The 20,863-nt window shown below is 44.1% G+C and overlaps 2 protein-coding genes and 3 non-coding genes across 6 annotated transcripts; all 5 read right to left on the bottom strand.

Moving 5' to 3' along the window:
- Window positions 1-4,513: 4,513 nt before the first annotated feature.
- CD3H18orf32 (chromosome D3 C18orf32 homolog) lies at window positions 4,514-9,661 on the bottom strand. Of its 2 annotated transcripts, none has more exons than XM_049620085.1 (3): window positions 9,564-9,661; window positions 6,246-6,435; window positions 4,514-5,225 (listed from the first exon to the last, which is right to left on the bottom strand). In XM_049620085.1, the coding sequence occupies exons 2-3, from the start codon at window positions 6,408-6,410 to the stop codon at window positions 5,160-5,162; spliced, it is 231 nt and encodes a 76-aa protein (XP_049476042.1). In that variant the 5' UTR covers window positions 6,411-6,435; window positions 9,564-9,661; the 3' UTR covers window positions 4,514-5,159. The 2 variants fall into 2 exon arrangements, with proteins under 2 accessions (XP_049476042.1, XP_049476043.1); XM_049620086.1 differs by lacking the exon at window positions 9,564-9,661 and adding an exon at window positions 8,242-8,396.
- A 949-nt stretch (window positions 9,662-10,610) lies between these two features.
- RPL17 (ribosomal protein L17) lies at window positions 10,611-13,690 on the bottom strand. The gene is made up of 6 exons (XM_049620084.1): window positions 13,638-13,690; window positions 13,506-13,546; window positions 12,633-12,767; window positions 12,293-12,391; window positions 11,264-11,455; window positions 10,611-10,749 (listed from the first exon to the last, which is right to left on the bottom strand). The coding sequence occupies exons 1-6, from the start codon at window positions 13,675-13,677 to the stop codon at window positions 10,702-10,704; spliced, it is 555 nt and encodes a 184-aa protein (XP_049476041.1). The 5' UTR covers window positions 13,678-13,690; the 3' UTR covers window positions 10,611-10,701.
- On the bottom strand, window positions 12,478-12,542 carry LOC125914949 (small nucleolar RNA SNORD58). The gene has a single exon (XR_007455501.1). It is a non-coding gene; the product is annotated as a small nucleolar RNA SNORD58 (small nucleolar RNA).
- LOC125914950 (small nucleolar RNA SNORD58) lies at window positions 13,348-13,412 on the bottom strand. Its single transcript, XR_007455502.1, has one exon. It is a non-coding gene; the product is annotated as a small nucleolar RNA SNORD58 (small nucleolar RNA).
- Window positions 13,691-13,773: 83 nt separating the features above from the next.
- LOC125914951 (small nucleolar RNA SNORD58) lies at window positions 13,774-13,839 on the bottom strand. The gene has a single exon (XR_007455503.1). It is a non-coding gene; the product is annotated as a small nucleolar RNA SNORD58 (small nucleolar RNA).
- Between the last annotated feature and the right edge of the window lie 7,024 nt (window positions 13,840-20,863).

Here is a 20,863-nt window from a genome sequence, read left to right as displayed (position 1 = left end):
CGGTGGTTTCCTGGCAACCTTTGGAGTTCCGCGGCTTGTAGAAGGGTCACCCGATCTCTGCCTTCATCTTCTCATTGTGTTCTCTCTGCACGGGTATGTGTGCGCGTGTGTCCAAATTTCCTTTTTATAAGAATACCAGTCATACTGGATAAGGATCCACCATAATGACTTCATTTGAACTAATCCCATCTGCAATGACCCTATTTGCAAATAGGGTCACATTTTGTGGTGCTGGGGGTTAGGGCTTCAACATAAAAATTGCGTGGGAGGCTGCGTGCCATAATTCAATCCATAACACTGGGTACAACCAACTAATCCAAAGAAGATTTGAAGAAATGTAACCGATTTCAGAGGACACGGTTAGAGTTTATTGGCACAAATGAACCAAACTAGGTAAGTGTTGTTTTAACACACACTAGATCATGTTTTGTAGAAAGATATAATTATACAATAATGAGACTGCTGGTCTCATTAGGCAAAGTGAATCTCCCAGAAGCTATGAGCCTAAGGGATTTAGGCCCCCGTCTGTGCTATCCTGCCATTGTATGGAGAATGGGGATCAGGATATCCAGAGGAAAGAGCACAGGAGAGCAGGGACCAAAATCTCCAAACCCTCCACTGGGTCACTAGGTGTGGGAGTGGAGTGGTGGCTTAATTGTTTGATAAGGTCGTTTAAAGCACCTTTCCAGGGCTTTCTAGCTTTTACTAGAAAGGCAATCTTGAAACACGATAGATAGGACTGATATTTGGGGACAAGAGAACACTGGTGTGGTATAGAACAATGGTTACCAAATCCCGTCTAAGGTAGGTGATAAGTTTTCACCAACCGACTATAAGAAGAAGAAAAATGTAGACAAAATTAGTGTGAAGTTTCCATAAAAACATTTTTCATAAACGTATTCAAACTGACGGGCTATTGTTTTCCTTTATTCTCCTGTTCTTCTTCATCCTTTTAGTGTCAAAATGTCTTTTCTGAAATAATGGTGATAAAACATTATAGCTTTTTAAAATATTCTTGGTTGGCCAAATAAAAATGTCAACTGTGTATCAGTCCCCTCAACCTTTCTTTTTTTTAGCATTTATTTATTTATTTATTTATTTATTTATTTTTAATTTTTTTTCAACGTTTTTAATTTATTTTTGGGACAGAGAGAGACAGAGCATGAACGGGGGAGGGGCAGAGAGAGAGGGAGACACAGAATCGGAAACAGGCTCCAGGCTCCGAGCCATCAGCCCAGAGCCTGACGCGGGGCTCGAACTCACGGACCGCGAGATCGTGACCTGGCTGAAGTCGGACGCTTAACCGACTGCGCCACCCAGGCGCCCCAGCATTTATTTATTTTTGAGACAGAGAGAGGGAGACACACAGCATGGACGGGGGGAGGGGCAGAGAGAGAGAGGGAGACACAGAATCCGAAACAGGCTCCAGGCTCTGAGCTGTCAACACAGAGCCCGATGCAGGGCTTGAACTCACAAACCGCGAGATCATGACCTGAGCCGAAGTTGGACGCTTAACTGAGCCACCCAGGCGCCCCAGTCCCCTCAACCTTTTTAAGAACGTTTTACTAGTATGTAAGACACACGACTGGGAATCAGTGCTGGAGTGTGACACTGTTAGAGGGGCAAGGGCCTCGGAAGACCAGCAATTCTTGGGAACGTGAGTTTACATGAACTGGGATGACTGGGGAGAACTTTACAAAAGTATCCATACTCAACCTCTGAGACTATTGAATTAGAAAAATGGTGTGCTACAGAAAAAATGAGAGACAAAAACCGAGAGAGAGGAAGATGTGGGGTGTGGGATCCAGGAGCGGTAGCAAGTCCCAAGAACTGCCCCTGGGCACCAGGCCTCGGCAACAACTAGTCAGGAAAGGAAGTGCATAGGGAGAAAAAAGGTAATTTACAACTCGAGGAAAGCCATGCTTGTTGTGAAAGGAAACACATCACGCTATCGTAGTTCCTTCTCATCTGTGGGGGATACGCCCCGAGACCCACAGTGGATGCCTGAAACAGTGGATAGCACCGAACCCCACATATACTATTTTTTCCTACACATACATACCTATGACAAAGTTTAATTTATAAATTAGACACAGTAAGAGATTAATAATGAAACAGAACAATTATACTGTGACAAGTTGTGAATGTGATTTCTCAAAATATCTTATTAAAAAAAAAAAACCTTTTAATATTTATTTTTGCCAGAGAGAGAGAGAGAGTCAGAGCGTGAGCTGGGGTGGGGCAGAGAGAGGGAGACACAGAATCCAAAGCAGGCTCCAGGCTCTGAGCTGTCAGCACAGAGCCTGACACGGGACTTGAACTCACCAACCATGAGATCATGACCTGAGCTGAAACCGAGAGTCGGACGCTTAACCAACTGAGCCACCCAGGCGCCCCTCAAAGTATCTTACTGTCCCGTACTTGCCCTTGTGATGATGTGAGTCAAACACTGAAGGCGGGGGCGGGGGGGGGGGGACGACTGCAGCACACGCTACCCAGTGGTGGTTCCTGCCTGCTCGTTGTTAGTGTCCCAGAAAGCAGAAGGCACTCGAGATAATGCAGTGACCCACAGCCCGTAGTTAAGAGATGCTATCACCCCTATCAGCCCCAAAGGACAAGGTGAGGGAGAAGTTAATGGAAACTGAAAACGTGCAGTTGGCCAATTCGAGGCACAGGGACTTTTGGTTGAGGGACAGAATTGACCTAAAGAGGCCCTCAAGGGAGGCAGCCAAGGGAATAAATACCCAGACCGCCCTCCTTCCTTCCTTCCCCTTCCCCCTGCTATAGATCTCCACTGGCTAAACCCAGCAGAATCTTAGAGGCCAGAAGTCTGTTGATGTAGTTCATACCGTTTCTTGGGCAGCAGAGTAGGGCAAAGGCAGCAGATTTGGAGGGACAAATGGAAGACATCTGGTGCACTCAGGATGCTATAAATACTAGTGACAACCCAAATTCAGAAGAAAAATTAGGAGGATGTGCGGGAGAAGCACTGGGACTTGCAGTGTAAGATAGCTTGAGCTCAACCATGGTAGAAAGTAAGAGTTAATAGCTCCAAAGACAGCAGCATGTATGTTATTTATTAACATGGCGATAAACAGAAGATCAACAATACCTAAATGAGTAATGCCTTTGGGGACGAAGGGAGTAGGGACATTATACGCCTTGCAATATTATGATTTTTAAAAAGTGATGTATTTAATAAAAACAAATTAAGGGGGAGCCTGGGTGGCTCCGTCAGTTGAGGGTCCGACTTTGGCTCAGGTCTTCATCTTGTGGTTCCGGAGTTTGAGCCCCGCATCGGGCTCTCTGCCTGCTTGGGATCCTCTGTCTCCCTCTCTCTGTCCCTCCCCTGCTCACGTGAGCACTCTGTCTCTCAAAAGTAAAATAAAACATTAAAGAAAACAAGGGGTGCCTGGGAGGCTCAGTCGGTTAAGCACCTGAGTTCAGCTCAGGTCACCATCTCACGGTTTGTGAGTTTGAGCCCCATTCAGGCTCTATACTGACAGCTCAGAGCCTGGAGCCTGCTTCAGATTTTGTGTCTCACGCTGTCCCTCCCTCTTTCTCTAAAATAAACATTAAAAAAGTTTTTTTAAACGAAACAAAAAAATCAAGGAAGTTGCTAGAAAGCTACACAAAAAACTAACAGTGGTTACGTCTGTGGACCTGGAATAAAGGCAGAGAAAGAACATTAACTTCTCATTTAACTTGCTCTTGAACTCTCCTACTACAAACATTTGCTGTTTTGTTTTTAATATTTTAAGTAATCTCCACACCTAACACAGGGGCTTGAACCCACAACCCCAAGATCAAGAGATGCACACTCCACTGGCTGAGCCAGCCAAGCACCCCTACATCTATTTTTATAATAGTTTTTATACCTTAAAAAAAAACCCTCACTGGGGGGTCCTGTGCAAAAAACCTAATCAGCTGAACATAGTCGCTAAAGGGGATTTCTCTTATCCTTCAGGTGGGGTGGAAGAGAAAAACTGAAAGCTACTGCCTTGCATCAGATGAAGTCCAGGGTGGATCAATGACCTGACACGACACACAGCTTAACAGAGCCTCAGTGAGGACCGAGGACTTCGAGGGCAGGAGTCCCTTCTAACTTCTCCTTCTAAACTCATAGGGAATGCACACATCCAATACAAAGATATGGTCATCGTCTTTGACTATTTATACATCCCGACACTAATGTGAAGAAGCCCAGGGAAGAAAGACGATGTGGGGACCCAGACCAGCAAAGGACTCTGCCCAGTCCCCTGTTAAAAACCACTCAATTTTGGAGTGTCTTATTATGCAACAGTAATGGATACAATCTACTCTTAAAAAAAAAAAAAAGATTGTTGTTTCACAACTATACAGATGCCATCGCACTGTAATTCTGCTTTTTGATGGGGTACAAAATGGCCCTTTTAAATATTTAAACTTTACCAGTACCACGCTCTAACCAGCTGAGCTAACCGGCCAACCCACTAAATATTTAAACGTTAAAAGAAAAAAAAGACACCACACGCTAAACAGAATATTTAATATACTTCGTAAGAATAGAAGGAATGCAACAAGGATTAGAATTAGTGTATATTAGACATTTCTGTAAAAGGTATTCCATTTCTCAAAGGCGTCTCCCCAATTTCCCTGTCTTTTCTATTTTCTCAGAGCCATAAGCAGTAATTGCTACCCTCCTGAGTAAGCTTCTCCGTTGTATTAGACAGTAATTATATCTTTAAGTTTCAAGTCCTCATCATCCCTCCAAACACTCTTTCCTTTCACCGCACAGTCTCACTGCACTGTTTCACAGTAACATCGTGCTCTGTTCAAATTCAAAGAGTCTGAACAAAAGCTAGAGGCCCAAGGATTTATGAGTACTGATTTAGTAGCAGTGTCTACAGGCACAACCCTTTTATTTCTTCATAACTGTAATAAGAGAAATTAAAGCTACTTTAATGAAAAAGGAACTCAGGAGTGAGATCATTAAATATAACTAACTAAACACATCTTAAATACAAATATCACGTATTTCCTGATTAGTATCAGGTAAGCAGCTAAGCTATCTATCCGGAATCCTGGTCTCAGAGAAAAAGGTCAGAGACAATTACAAGCAAGGTGCTTCATATTATCAGGTCCATTTTTAAACAATGCGATCCTTTGGGACAAGCACTTTAGTCTTTCTTTTTATCAGAGATTTCCATTGGTCCTTTTGTTGGTAACCCATTCATGTCTGCACCCTAAAATAAAAAACCAGGTTAGATATTAGTACGACAAAAAGACACTCATTTTAAGAGATCTTCTCTTTAAAAACAGACAAACTTCAGAATGAAAAAACCCTGGTTCCACAAATGGGCAGGGTAGCTAAATTAGTGCAGAACACAGTTGAAGTTGAGCTTAACAAGCGCCAGTGCTAAACGGAGTTGTCCAAATATTCATTTTAAAAAATAATTTTTTTTCTTTTTTAGTTTATTTGGGGAAGGGCGGCAGAGAGAGAGAGGGAGATGGAGAATCCAAAGCAGGCTTTGAGTTGTCAGCGCAGACCCCGACGCGGGGCTTGAACTCACGAACTGTGAGGTCACGACTTGAGCCAAAGTCAGATGCTCAGCTGAGCCACCCAGGTGCCCCTTTTTGTGTGTGTGGTTTTTTTGGTTTTTTTTTGCTTTAATTCTATGATCCTTCCAACTAAATCTCTTACCCAAGTTATCAATCAATGAAACTGGCATATTTTACTATCATCTCTTCTCATTCATTAGCTATTTACTATTATTCTTACCAGCTAAGAAATATTGGTTACTATTATGGCTTAAAATCAAGACATAAATGCACTGACCAGAAGTCCAGTTTAAAACCTTAGTTCAAACCAAATGTTAATTACTTAAAAAACACCCCAAACCCCTAATTTTAAACAAAGAAATTAAGACACATTAAGGAAGGGGCACCTGGGTGGCTCAGTCGGTTAAGCGGCCAACTGCTTCAGGTCATGATCTAGTGGTCCATGGGTTTGAGCCCCGCATTGGGCTCTGTGCTGACAGAGTCTGGAGCCTGCTTCAGATTCTGTGTCTCCTTCTTTGCCCCTCCCCTATTCATGCTCTGTCTGTCTCTCTCTCAAAAATAAACAAACATTTAAAAAAAAAAAAAAAAAGGCACATTAAGGAAGCTTCTGGTTCCAAGAGCTTGCCTTTTCAAAGCCACATATTTTACCTTGACTGTACCACCCCCCTCACCCGCCCTTATTCAAGGTATCTTCGTGTTCCTACCTTGCAGTCTACTTGGCCTTTGTTTTTGTCGTGGGATTCTCGGAGGGCTTTACTAGGCCACATGCGACTAACAAAGGGGGAGAGCAGAGGGTATATGTACGGCTCCAGGAACTTCTTGTAGATCCAGAGCAGAACTGGAATGACGATGCAAGGGATACACACCATCCTCCCAGGCTGGGGTCCCGAAGTGCTGGCACACGTGAAAACACAAGTTAGGTTAGCAGACATGAATGACTCAAGGAACTTACCTAGGTTAAGATACTGGACAGGACCAGTTCTACATTAAAGGAAAAACTTAAATCATTAATTAGTGAAAAGCACAAGTCTATTCAATAAAACGCTACTTTCTGTAAAGGAGTAACAGGTGTAGACATAATAAAAATAATAGTGAGGCTCCCGTCTCCAGGCCTCTTCAGTCACTTTTTCCCAACCATAAATGTGATAAAGGAAAGACACCAGTTAGTTGCTGGGTACCAGGCAGTTAGGCCCTTTGCATTTATTAACTATGTAATCCTCAAAAACTCCAGTGAGATGGAGTACCCTTGCCATTTCCATACAAAGAAAAGGAGGCTCAAAGACATGGAACATTAATTATGACTTCTATTCCAGTTTGGTGGGAATTAACTCCCAGGGCCTAATCATCTTCAGAAACTGACAATATTGACCAGCAAAAACTCCAAGGCTAAGGGCAAATCTTCCAACATGGAATTTGCTAAGGACTCACTTTGGAAGACCTCTGGGCTGCAAATCAGCTGGACTTTCCCAGGCAACAACTCTCCATTGATAGATTTGCTCTCTCTCTCTCTCTTTTTAATGTTTATTTATTTTTGAAAAAGGGAGAGAGCGCGAGTGCACGTGACTGGGGAAGGAGCAGAGAGAGACGCAGACACAGAATCTGAAGCAGGCTCCAGGCTCTGAGCTGTCAGCGCAGAGCCCGACACGGGGCTTGAGCTCATGAACTATGAGATCATGACCTGAGCTGAAGTCAGACGCTTAACTGACTGAGTCACCTAGGCTCCCCTGCCTTTTTCTTTTTAATAGCAATTAAAGTATGCTGAGAAAAAAAAAAAAAAATTATGCGGTATTATTATCGTTATAAGTAAATTGTCCATTTCAAAAAAAATTAATACCTCAAATTTCCTTAATTAGAAATCTTGAAATTTCTCAAAACCAACACTACTTCCATAATATACTACTGAACCAAAGACTTTAAATTTACAAGAATTTTTAATCCCTTAAAGTAGGCATGAAACACTAAGAAGCTTCAGAACAGTGCAGAAAACTAATAGTTCAGAACGCTAAAATTTCCTATTTTGGAGCCACCTGGGTGGCTCAGTTGGTTAAATGTCCCCTGATTTTGGCTCAGGTCATGATTTCAGGGTTTGCAGGCTCTGCACTAACAGCTCGGAGCCTGCTTGGGATTCTCTCTCTCTCCCTCTCTGCCTCTCCCCTACCCATGCTCACTCGCTCGCTCTCTCAAAATAAACCCCCCCAAAAACTTATTTCAAAATATTGCAAATCAGGTAGTACTTGCTGGCAAATGAATCGGCACAATGACTACACTAAGGTGATTTAAAACTATTCACAATACAAGTAAGCAGCAGTATAGACAACCCAATCTGAATGTGGCTTTGAAATGAATTACAAGAGCTATAAACAAGTTAACATAAATGTACATCAAGGAATGATCAGCTAATTTATAAAGGATTCATAGCTACATTCTTTGAGACAGTCCTCTGGTCAAATTAAAGTAACATTATAAGAATTTACCAAACTATTTTGTTCCGAAGTTTTAAAGAACATATTTTCTGACGAAAAAACCCAAACCGAGCACTGAGCCTTTTTCAGCATTTATCAAGCAGTCATTATTTTTGGCCATAGACCTTCTGAATTTGGTCTGAAGGGATGTGGTTTTTAGGTCTTGCACTCTTACACCACAGCCTACTAAGCAAAGCAGACTGGTTGGCAGCTGCCAGAATATGAGACCTGTTCTCACCACTTTCGAATTGGTGTCCTTGGGCAAATTATCCAAGGAGTCTGATCTTGATTCCTTCCAGTGGAAAATTAGGACAATAGCCTCTCTCACGGGATGCAGATGGATTAGATATGTTAATAACGAATACAAAGGACAGAAGAGTGTGTGAATGGGTTAAGTGCCTTCTAAGCGTTGTTACCACAAAAAACCCCGGGACCTCCCCCCACCCCACCCCACCCCCCCAACAACAAACCCAGATCCAAAAGCTGCAACCTGTCCAAAGTTCACGCAAAGGCAAATAGTAACTGGAGTTGATTAAGATCAGAATTCCCAATTCTGGTTTCCTACCTCAATACTCTTGCTTTTTCCCCTAACAAAAGTACAATGATCAAGTTACTCCCCTCCTACCAAGCCTTCAAGACCAACTTAAACCCTTTGAAACAACTGACACTCTCCTAGGACTAGGTTCAGTTAATGACCGGCAGCCCATCACAGATTCATCTTTACCTACTCCTAATTATTGTCTTAAACTCTCAAGAGCAAGTACTACCAATCGCTTATGTCACAAACATGGCTTTTATAAAACTGTTTAGCTCTCTTCATAATGAAACTACTGTATTTTATCTCTCAATCTTTATGACACTCTGAGGAACTTCATACATGTGGAAACTGTGGCTTAGGAAGGTCTAGTAATTGGCTATGACAAACTGATAAGATGATTATCATTCCACTCTCATGAAGCCAGTTCTCGGATATTACAGCAAAGCGGGCAAAACGCATTTAAACTGTCGGAGGAGAGGAATTCGCTTTCATTCGGCTTAGTCCAAGACAACGGACTACAGAGGAAAAGGCTGAGGCTCTGTTAGAAATCTGGCAGGTACCGTGTCGGAACGCCACCTCCCTTCAGGTAACCCAGTTTGGCACATCGTTCTACGGGACGGGCTGATTCAAAGATAACGACAAAGGACAGGACAAGATACGAGCGAACGGTGGTGAAGACAAGAGAGCGAAGTGAAGCCGACAGTGCAGGCCAAGGAAGAGGATAAACGGACATATGGAAAGGGAGAGGCGGGCCGGGAGGCGGGCGGCCGCGGACGGAGGAGGTAACGGCCAGGGGAGGGCAGGAGGCAGGGGCGCGCGTCTGGAGGGCGAAGCGGGGTATCCCGGGAGAGCGCAGGCGGGCCGCGGGGTGCCCGGCGCAGGCCAACTGCAGGCGGGTGGGGCTCGCTCAGCACCACCCAGGCTGGAGCCTGCGAAGCGGTCAGACGGCACCAGGAACCCCCCGCGCGCACCCCCGCCCCGAACCCGCAGCCGAAAGCCCCGGCCCACCGGGCACCGCTCACCCGCGTCCACCGGGTCCAAGTGGAAATGTCCGCACTTCCGGAGGGAGGGACGTGCTGCCGCCGAGCCAATGGGCACCGCAAAAGGGGCCGACAAAGGCGCGCCTGCGTCAGGCTGAGGACGCGCAGGACGTAGCGGTGACGCCCAGGCGGACGCGCGCCCTGACTTCCGGCGCCGGCACTTTAAGCGCAAACCCTGCGCTCAAGGGAGTCGGGGGTCAGCTGTCCCGGACACTCGGACAAAATCCAAAACGTTGATCCGGATACGGCGGGTGCCGGTGGTTCACCGCCATAGAGAAAGTCACTCCACTTGCGTGAGGACCAGGCTGTTACCGAACGCTGTTGTGGCTAAACTTCACTGTGCTAGTTAAAAGGGTCGGAGATTCAGGCAGGGAATTAACACGAAGTTGCTTTAAGTGCTTATTGGACCCTCACAGACTGCAGTTAGGACTGTAAACAGCACGACAGGCAAAATCCAGGAAATCCACTCCTGGTACAGACCCAAGAGAAATGAGGACACGCCCACACAAACTTGTAGTTTCAGCTGCACTACCCACAATAGCTTAAAAAAGGGGTCCAAACGTTATTAGTTTATACCATGCATACATATTTGTCAGAAAATAGAGACTTGCTTTATCACAAAATACTATGTAAAATTAAAGCCAGTGACAAAAGATCACATACTGTCCACTCATTCGTATGAAATGCCCAAAAGAGGCAAATCTATACATCCACGTTAGTAGTTGCTCAAGGCTGGATTGGGTTAGGTAAGGTTCCTCTTGGCATAATGAAAATGTCCAAAGATTTGCCCGGTGACAGATGTGTAGCAATATAATAAAAGCCATCAACTGAATTGTGTTTGGGTGAATATGTGTTAAGTCTCAATAAAAGTGGTTGGAAAAAAATTCAGAAATATCCCCATACTCAGATCCCATTTTATGCAAGGTAGCACCAAGAAATTCAAAACAGCATGTCTCCAAATCAACATTAGTGGCACAGGGCTAACAGAATAATCAGTTTCTAATTCTAATCAGAAGAAAACCCATTTGATCCATTTTGTGAGGATACTTGTAATACGTTTAATAATAAAGACAACCAGCATTCTGTTTTTACTTTTATTTGCATGTATTTCATGCAGAATTTACTCCCGGGCCATAAGTTTTTGTTTCTTCAGTTTCTTCTGGGATATCTGGGGAAAGAGAAAAAAAAAAAAAAAAAAAAAAAGGCTGTTACAAGTTTCCTGGAGAAGTCTGCACTACATCTTAAAAGGAAGAGGTAAAGGGAATTCCTCTGGCATAGAGAAATGGCACTGGGGGAGTGACAGGAGAAAATAAAGTAAGCAGGGGAGTTTGTGCTGAAGACTGGAGACAGGGAGACCATGTGATTAAGTGGCAACAAGAACGGAAGACAGTATTTAAGCAATTAAACCGACAGAAGTTAGTTAGGCTGAAGGGGGGGGGGGATCTAGAATCACTCCCAGGTTCCCGGCTTAAAGAACTGAATGGGATCATTTACTGCAAACAAGCTTATTAGTTTGGGAACGACGGAGGGGACCTTTTTTTGCACACGTTGCATTTTAAGTTGCTATAAAAATTCAGGTGGGGCCATCAGCAGATAATTATACAGTGCTGATATACGTATATACAAAAAGCCAGTATCATATGCAAAACCGATCAACGACTAAGTAACAGTAAGTAATTTACCTTTTTCTTCTGTGCAACCTCCTCTTCTGGTTTAGGAACAATCTGCTCTTTTTCAGTAAGGATCATCTCAATGTGGCAGGGAGAGCTCATGTATGGGTTAATCCGACCATGAGCCCTGTAAGTTCTACGCCGCATTTTGGGGGCTTTGTTCACCTGGATGTGCTCAATGACCAGAGAATCTACATCTAAACCCTGGGAAAAGACGAACAAAATCAAATTGACATCTTTAGCTCAACACCACAAACCTTATCACTGGAAAATCAAGTCCCCATCTTTGCAAGGCAAACCTTAAGACTTCAAATAGCCTGTCAAACATTTTTTTGCTTTCACCTTTATTCTAAGGGTCCTTCCTTAAATCTAACTATTAAAACTCAGTGCAGGGCGCGCCTGGGTGGCTCAGTCGGTTAAGCGTCCGACTTCGGCTCAGGTCATGATCTCACGGTCCGTGAGTTTGAGCCCTGCGTCGGGCTCTGTGCTGACAGTGCAGAGCCTGGAGCCTGTTTCAGATTCTGTGTCTCCCTCTCTCTCTCTGACCCTCCCCCACTCATGCTCTGTCTCTGTCTCAAAAATAAGTAAACATTAAAAAAAAAAAAAAAACAAAAAACTCAGTGCTATATGCAGCTTCTAAGGGGCCTCCCTAAGTGGATCATGCTTCTGAAGATCTTCACACACAAAATTTTGGTCTTCTGGAAATTGGGAGGTAGATATTTAAAAAAACTAATGGGAAATTTCAGTTACTGAGAAAACAAGACAGTCAAAGAAACAAATCTGGACAATAGCAACAATAATTGAATAACCATCCAAGTTATATGCATATGAATAAAGATGTTGGGGTGCCTGGGTGGCTCAGTTGAGTGTCCAACTTTGGATCAGGTCACGATCTCGCAGTTTGTTGGAGTTCACCCCACATCGGGCTCTCTGCTGTCAGCAGAGCCCACTTCAGATCTTCTGTCCCCCTCTCTGCCCCTCCCCCGCATGTGCACTCTCTGGCTCTCTAAATAAATAAATAAAAGTCAATGGTTTAGGTACCTTAAGTTCAGCATTACTCTCTGCATTTTTAAGCATGTGCAGTAAAAATTCGGCACTCTTTTTGGGCCACCGACCCTGTGTCCAGCCCCACTGTTTGGCCTGAAAGGAATCCAAGGAACACGTTAGTCATTTCCCCTCATTTTAATCAGTGGTACAACCAATATGATTTTTAATCGAACACCAAGGTTGCTCAGAACAGTTTTTTTTTCATGGTTAATCCAAAGGTGTCCTAAGATGGTCATCCCAGCAACCAGAAAGAACCTGATTCCAGGCAGATCCTAACCCCACCCGATCCCTCTCCATTACAAAGTCATTTCTGACAGCCACTGTGAGCTCTCACCTGGGCACACCTACCAACTCCACCATTGTAGCGTCGGAATGGCACACATTGCTTCTGCAAAGTGACATCTTTCAGATACTTGGTGGCTTTTCGGATATGCATACCCTTGATGGCCTGGGCAGTTTCCCGTGTGTTCTAAGTATAAACAGTATAAACTGTGACTTAACGATGTGAAAGAGTAACAATTTTTGAAGTAAACACGAAATTGTTTTTTAAAATGTCAACATACATCGACAAAAGATTTCCCGTTCTTTAAAGGGGAGGGAATAGGAGAAGAAAAACTGTCTGTGATTAAAAGCCAGGGAGACTTGGAAGTTAGGGAAAAATAAACCCCAAACCTCTATTAAGTGTAACAGGTTTTATTTTTTAAAAATTTTAAATGTTTATTTTTGAGAGAAAAGAACATGAGATGGGAGGGGCAGAGGGAAGACACAGAATCTGAAGCCTCCAGGCTCTGAACGGTCAGGACGGAGCCCGACCTGAGGCTTGAACCTGGGAACTGAGAGATCATGACATGACCCAAAGTCGGATGTTCACTGACTGAGCCACCCAGGTGCCCCCTAACTATAATGCTTTAACTCCATCACGTTAAGGGTCTTGTTATCTTGATCTCTACACCAAGTTCTCCAACAGTTCTCTGGTCATCTCACGCAATTCCACAAATCAAAGTGCTCATTATATGATTGATCATCAGAGACTCGATGTCTCAAAGGTGACTGCTCAGAACTGATTAGTTTTCATGGTAAATCCAAAGGTGTCCTAAGAAACGCATCACTGCAGCCACCTTTTCAGAATGGTAAAAAAAAAAAAAAAACCAAAACACTGGAACAATGTGGCACAACCCTTTCAGAACATATATGAGGATTCACATACCTTAAAGTGAACACGAAGATTTGAACCTCTTGATTTGCATGCTGAAAAATAAAAGTTTTGGTTAATTTCGGGTTATCTTAGGATTCCTCTTACCCCAAGATAAGGAATTTCGATCTCTTCCGGTTCACTTACATTTTGTCGGGTTTTCCGGGTCAAGTGAATAGCGAACCATTTTCAGAGATCACCTGGAAGGGATCAGGAGGAAATTCTGTCAACACACATTTACAGTCACCGATGCAGTTTAAATACATATTAAATGCTACCGACAGCCGCTCAGAAAGTAGTTGTTTTCACGGTTAATCCAAAGGTGTCCTAAGAAATGCCATCATCGCAGCCATCCTTTTCTCCAGAGCTTTCTTCCCCGCTGCATCTACGAGGGACTCGGACCTCATGAGCCCTTTTCCCCTCTGAAGGAGAACGTGGCCTGTCTCAACCCCACTCTGGATCCCTCAGGAGTGTAAGGACTCCACGCAATGGCACCGCAGAATGCTCGTCTACAACCCTCTGCACGCTCCCTCCCCACAGAAGGTGATGCCATCTTCCCAGGTGCTTTTGGGCTATTAGGTTAAGCGCCATCGAACTTGAAACACTCGTTCAAATGCGTAAGTGACGCCTCAACCCAGCTTCACTTTTACTCCCCCAAACTCTCTCGTTGCAGCCACACACGCGCCGCGTCGCGGCCAGCCCTCACCGCAACACACTGGCCCTCGGGAGTCGGAAACGGCACTGACGGCAGGCCGCCGGTACCCGTTCCACCCCCCATTCCCGCCCATCGCGGCCTTCTGCTCCGACACGTCCCCCTGCACAGAGGGACATCGCCTTCAGCGAAGAATCAGTAGCCGCGGGAGGCTTCCTCCCGCGGGCATAGCCATCAGCGCCACCGAGGCCCGGATGCCGGCGATAACTGGAGGATTCAGCTCTCCGAGAGAGATAGCAAGCAGTCACTCACCTCAGGCCGCTTACGGGAAGAGGAAGAGCGGTGGCTCCTGGGAGAATTCATGCGCACTCGACCTCTCGCGAGATCTCCAGCCTGAAGAACGTGATTTGAAGATAGGCGGAGCGCTAAGAGAAAGGGAATGTGGGATATATTTGAGAAGATCTGGAAACGAATTGCCTTCTTAGGGAGTGTCTCAAAATTCTCCTTTTTTGATATCCAGAAATAAAGTTATGGATTTTAAATATCAATCAAGAACAGGTCTGTAATTCTAGCACAGGATCACATATCATTAGGTATAGATGAGACATTTATTCATCAACATTTGTTAGATTTGGTTATGTGATCACGTACCCCTAAAAGTGGTAGGTAAATGGACAATTAAGAAGATGTAAAGGATGGGACGTAATTATGGTAATCAGAGAATTCTCTGGAGGGGAATACCACCCAATCAGTTCTACTGAAGAGTGCCACTTCTAGGTATTCCGGTGCAGAAAAACCCTTGGGCACTATCTTCCCTTTCTTCCTCACCCAAGTCATCTATCTGGTTATTCCCTCTCGGCCATTGGTGGTGTTAGCACTTTGGGTCTTCTATTTCTTTTTTTGTTTTGTTTTTCTTTTTTATATAATTTATTGTCAAATTGGTTAACAAAAGTGTGTACAGCGTGCTCTTGGTTTTGGGGGTAGATTCCCGTGGTTCATCGCTTACATACAATAACCAGTACTCATCCCAGCAAGTGTCCTCCTCAATGTCCATCACCCATTTTCCCCTCTCCCCAGCAGCCCATCAACCCTCAGATTGTTCTCTGTATTTAAGAGTCTCTTATGATCTCCCTCTCTGTTTGTAACTATTTTTCCCCCTTCCCTTCCCCCATGGTCTTCTGCTACGTTTCTCAAGTTCCACCTATGAATGAAAATATATATCTGTCTTCCTCTGACTGGGTCTTCTATTTCAAAGCACTGTCACTCCAGGCAAATTTGAACTCTAAGTGAAAGAACTCTGGACAATGCTCTAAGCACTCTTGGTTTCTTGACCTCAATTCCAGAGACCTCAGTCCTAGGTCCCTCTCCTGGAGTCCACTTCCATTGCCAGATGATGGATTCCACAGTCTTTCCTCAGTAGTTCCCATCCCTCACATGGCTTCCAGCAGAGGCTGAGAACACCCAAACTAAGGTTTCCACTCCACATCTCTTGCCTTAACTAGCCCCAAGTATCAAACAACTTTCCGGACATATTTTGCAGCAGGTCTGGGGGTCAAATACTTGAAACCTAAAGTACCCTTATCATTCAAGTTTCTTGGAATTATATCTTGAAGCTTGATTAGATTCAGTTCAATACCAGGGGCAAGAAAACTTCATAGGTGATATTGTGTAGGTGGTATTTCCCCTTGCATCCTATTAGAATGCACGTAATGTCATCTGATTGTCTCATTTGTACTGATGTTAAGATGGGTAAGTGAGTTCAGGAGTTGTAGGTCTTATCCCTTCTTTATAAAGTTCGACATCAGCTTTTCACCTAATGGCTTTAGCAGCTGTTGAAATTATTTACCTATATCCATTATTTCAGCTGGAGTTAAAAATGGTGATTTTTTTTTTCTCCCTAATTCTATCAGTGTTTTTTAGCTGGACTTGTGTAAAAAAGAATTTTCCCTCTTTCAATTATTTGATTATCTTGAAATATAGTTCATATAGAAAAGGCAGGATAAAACTTAATCTTCCCATTTATTTATGGACTTTCAGAAAAATGAGCTGGTTTCCTCAAAGGTTTGCCAAAGGTGACTGATTTGGATTTTTACAAATCAGCTTTATTAAGGTATACTTGATGTATAATAAAATTCCCCCAGTTTTTTGGCATAGAATTTATTGTTTTGACAGATAAATACAGTCATATAGGCACCACCATGATCATGATGTAGAACGTTTCCATCTTCCCCAAAGTTCCATCCTACCTCTTCGTAGCTAATCCCTTTCTCCCACCCGTGGGACCCAACAGCTATTGATCTGCTTTCTGTCACTATAGTTTTGCCTTTTCCAGAATATCACGTAAATGGAATCATATAGTATGCAGTGTTTTGTGTCTGGCTTCTTTTGTTTAGCGCAATGCTTTTGAAATTCACTTAGACTGTCTCAGTCTAAGTTGCGTGTCTCAGTCAGCCATTCTTTTCTGTTATTGAATAGAATTCCGTTATACAGCTATATCACAATTTATCAGTTCAGCCACTGACGGACATTTGTGTTGTTTCAGGTGTTTGGCTCTGATGCACACACCGGTTGTGAACATCTGAGTGCAAATTTTCGTGTGGACACGTGTTTTCATTTATTTTCAGGCAGATACCTAGGAGTAAAATTGCTTGGTTACATGTTAAGTTTATGTTGAACTTTTTAAGAAACCCCCAAACTGTTTTCTAACGCACCTGTATCTTTTGATATTCCCACCAGCAATGTATGAGGGTTCCAGCTTCTGTCTGCCCTTGCCAAAACTTGGTATTGTCTGTCTTTTTAATTATTGTCATTGTAATGGCTATGTAGTGGCATATCATTGTGGTTTTTGACTGCATTTCCCTAAAGTCTAATGACGTTGAGCATCTTTTCACATGCTTATTTGACATTCAGCTTTCTGAAGTATGTGTTCAACTCTTTTGGCCATTTAAAAATGGATTATTTGTCTTCTTATCGAGTTGTAAGAGTTATTTATTCATGCTGGAGACAAGTGTTTTATAAGCTTTGCAAATATGTCCTCCCTGACTCTGACTTGTCTTTTTATTTTCTTAATAATGTCTAACAAAGTGAAAAAGTTAACATTTTTTTCTCCCTTTTTAAAAAAAAATTGTTTATTTTAGAGAGGTGGGGGGGAGGGGCAAAGGGAGAGAAAGAATCCTAAGCAGGCTCCCTGCTCAGCATGGAGCCCGGTGTGGGTCTCTATCCCATGCCTCTGGGATTATGACTCGAGCTGAAATCACGAGTGGGACACTCAACTGATTGAGCCATCCAGGTGCCCCACAAAAGTTTTAAATTTTGATGAAGTTCAATGTATTGATTAAAAAAAAAATAAATTGTGATTCTGGTATTATACCTAAGAAATCTTTGCCTATCCCAAGGTAATTATTTCTTTCCCATGTTTTCTAAACTAAACTAAACTAACCTAACCTAGACTAAACTGAAACAAAAAGGTTTTAGTTCTTACATTTGGGTTGAATTAATTTTGGTAATTCAGTTTCACTTGACATAAGGTCCAAATCAATCTTTTTGCATGTGGATATTCCATTTTTTCTAGCACCATTTGCTGAGACCATGGTCTTTTCTTTATTGAACTGCTGTGGCACTTTTATTGAAAATCAATTGACCAGAAAGGGGAGGATTTATTTCTGGACTTTCACTTCTGGTCCATCGATCTATTTGATTATCTTTGTAGCAACATGTCACTGTCATGTAACTTTACAGCCAAATTTGAAATCAGCTAGCATATGTTTTCCAACTTTATTCTTTTTGAAGTTGTTTCTGCTCTCCTGGGTCCTCTATGTTTCTGTATAAATTTTAGGATCAGTTTGTTAATTTCTACAAAAAGTCTGCTGGGATTTTGATAGGGACTGCATTGAATTGAAGAGGTAATTAAAGTAAAATGAGTTTATATGGATATTTAGTACGAGGCTTCAGAAGAACCTGGACACCTTGATCTTGGACTTCTAGCCTCTAGAATTTTAAGAAAATAAATTTCTGTTTAAACCTGCTAATCTGTGGCACTTTATTATGAAAGCCCAAGCACACTGATATACCTTCTCTCTCCAATAACTTCCAGTTCCCTGTTTCCAAGGCTTCTACCAATATCAGTATTATATCCTTCCAGAAAAATTCTATGAATTACAAACACTCCCAGGATAGTATACTGTATACAATCTTCTGCATCTTGCTTTCTGTTTATCTTTGTTTGTTTGTTTGTTTTTGAGAGAGAGAGAGAGAGAGGAGAGAGAGAGAGAGAGAGAGAGAGCACAACTGGGGGGCAGAGGTGGGTAGAGAGAGAGGGAGACACAGAATCTGAAGCAGGCTCCAGGCTCTGAGCTGTCAGCAGAGAGCCGGACATGGGGCTCGAACCCATGAACTGCGAGATCATGACCTGAGCTGAAGTCAGACGCCTGACCGACGGAGCCACCCCGATTGACATCTCTTATACTGGGTGTTGTGACTGCATGCTTTACATTTGCCACTTTCTGGAAACTCCTGAATAGATGAGGTAGATGGCCCAGATTGGGCTTCCCAGAAAGCAGAGTCTGAGATAGAGATTAAGTAGTGCTCATGGATTCAGTATCGTGGAAAGGAGACAGGACTGATCAGAGGGTCAAGTTAGGGTGGGATGCGGTCCCAGTGAAGGTATCAGCCAGCACCTGCTCCTACCTAGGGGACCTCTGGAGCTGGTTGTTCCTTCTGACTTGTCCCAACCTGGGTGGGGGCTGGGCCTCTGTCCCACCCATGGATCCCTCACTGGATGGGGCTTCTCCAGGAAGATGTGAAGCAGTTGTCTTCAGGCAATTCTCAGAGACAACTGAGACGGCCGAGGACTGACAGTTCTCCTGACAGAGGGAGAAGTCCTTCATTCCTGAAGAGAGACGAGGGAGGCACATCTCAGTGCCCACGGCAGCAGGCGCTGTTGTTTCATTTTACAGATAAGATAAACAAGGTTCAAAGGGACAGGGCTGGGATTTGAACCCAGATCTCCTCTCCGCGCCTGTGTTCTTTCTCACCATCGTTGCCGCCAGTTCTCCACATTCCTGTCTTCCCGACTGCTTCCCAGTGACCTCCAGGTTTCCTGGTGACCTGTGGCTCACTGGGGCTGCCCTCACTTCCGCGTCCTGCCTCGGGACAGTCCATTTCTCGACTTCTACTCCAGCTTTTGCAAGGCTCTCCAGGCCTGGCCCACACTCCCACCTTCTCAGGATACTGTTGCTTGCATTCATAGGAGGGACCTAATGAGAGCAGGTTGAGGAGGATTATTCTGGCTCTGAGGTGCTGGGTGGATTGGGGAGATCAGGAACCTCAGAGTGGATCGTGGCAGAGCCCCAGAAAAACTAGCAGATATTCAGGCATGAGGTCGTGAGTTTGGCAAAGGTAGAGAAGGTGGGAATTGCAAATGCCTCTGGGCTCCTCGAAACAGGACAGAAACACAACTCCCCTGAGACCTCCTATTGGCTTCTCCTTAATGATGACCTCTGGGCCTCCATTTACTACCTAGATCTCCAGGGAGCAGCAGGAAACAACAAACCTTCAGTCTTTCCAAGTGGTAGCCATTCTCCTCTCTGACCCACAAGTCAAGATATCAAGTGGGCCCTGTGGGGGTTTGACAGTTTGTCCAAACAACTGTTTTTTTTTTTTAGCTGAAGCTATAAATCTGTTGGGAAAAAAATCTGTCTGCTTGGCCATTCAATCAGTCGGCCAGTCTGGATTAGTCTGACCATCTTCTCAGAAAAGAATGTCTTTGGGGGATTTTCAGATGAGTGAATATTCAATGTTCTGTCTTTTAGCATTGTCCCCTACCTTCCCTGCCCCTTTGTATAATACTCTTAGAGGGTTGGCTCCTGGGCCTCCAGGAGAACCAAGGAGGATCGTCTTAATCCCCTGGCAGATACTTATTCTGCCCTCCTCATTCTAAACCTCCCCACAATGCTGTTTGAGTTTCACTTGGAAATGGGCTTTATTTGCCAGGAAAGGGGAATTCTTTTCATGACAATAAGGAAAATGTAATCCCTTCTTCAGGGGGTTGGAGGCCTTTTCTTTCCCCCTCAGGCTGATGGGCTGCTGCCCTCTCCTCCCTGTTGCCTGGTCTGTCTTTCCTGTACTTCCCAGAGCTAACGCTGCGGTGGGTGGCGGGGATCACCCAGAGGGATAATGGCATCCAGAAACCGGGGATGGGATCCCAGTGCTTCCCTGCTGGGTGACTCAATGCAGGTGGTTTGGTTTTGCCCAGCTTTGTTCCTTCATCTGTAAAAAAGGAAGATAACAATACCAATTGCTGAGACATAGGAGATAGTGAAAAGACATTGTGAATAGCATAAAATAGGTATTTGGTAAATGTTGGGTCGTTCCTTCCCTCTTCCTTTCTCCTCAGAATTTATTCTTGGATATCACCTGATCGGATACTTGTCCCTCTGCGACACTCTGCAGTGGTTTTCCTCGGGGTGTCTCCCCCAGACCCATTCTCTGGTGTCTGTGCCCTGCTCCGTGCCCCTTGAGGTGGAGCCCACTGACTGCTACCCTGGTTGGGGATGGCCAATGGTGAGCATGGGCAGGAGTTGGGAGGTCACGGGGAGAGAAGTCGGGCTATTTCTTCCCAGCTCCCTGGCTGCCTTGGCACTGGGTTCTGGAGTGGCTCTATCCCTCCAAGACTACGGCCCCTGCCAGATTGCCCCTCTTCCCAGGCTCAGATTTCCTTGGA

Source organism: Panthera uncia (genome assembly GCF_023721935.1).
Source record: "Panthera uncia isolate 11264 chromosome D3 unlocalized genomic scaffold, Puncia_PCG_1.0 HiC_scaffold_8, whole genome shotgun sequence".
Taxonomy (NCBI): domain Eukaryota; kingdom Metazoa; phylum Chordata; class Mammalia; order Carnivora; family Felidae; genus Panthera; species Panthera uncia.
This window is presented reverse-complemented; position numbering and strand designations above follow the sequence as displayed.

What these genes read in the sequence shown, in the direction of transcription:
- CD3H18orf32 (XM_049620085.1), bottom strand. Translation starts at nt 6,410, where the DNA reads ATGGTGTGTATCCCTTGCATCGTCATTCCAGTTCTGCTCTGGATCTAC. An exon ending in AAGGCCAAGTAGACTGCAAG is followed by an intron (nt 5,226 to 6,245) that starts GTAGGAACACGA and finishes TTTTTATTTTAG; the next exon opens with GGTGCAGACATGAATGGGTT.
- RPL17 (XM_049620084.1), bottom strand. Translation starts at nt 13,677, where the DNA reads ATGGTTCGCTATTCACTTGACCCGGAAAACCCGACAAAAT. An exon ending in CCCGGAAAACCCGACAAAAT is followed by an intron (nt 13,547 to 13,637) that starts GTAAGTGAACCG and finishes TTTATTTTTCAG; the next exon opens with CATGCAAATCAAGAGGTTCA. An exon ending in AGAGTAATGCTGAACTTAAG is followed by an intron (nt 11,456 to 12,292) that starts GTACCTAAACCA and finishes GTCTTTTCCCAG; the next exon opens with GGTTTAGATGTAGATTCTCT.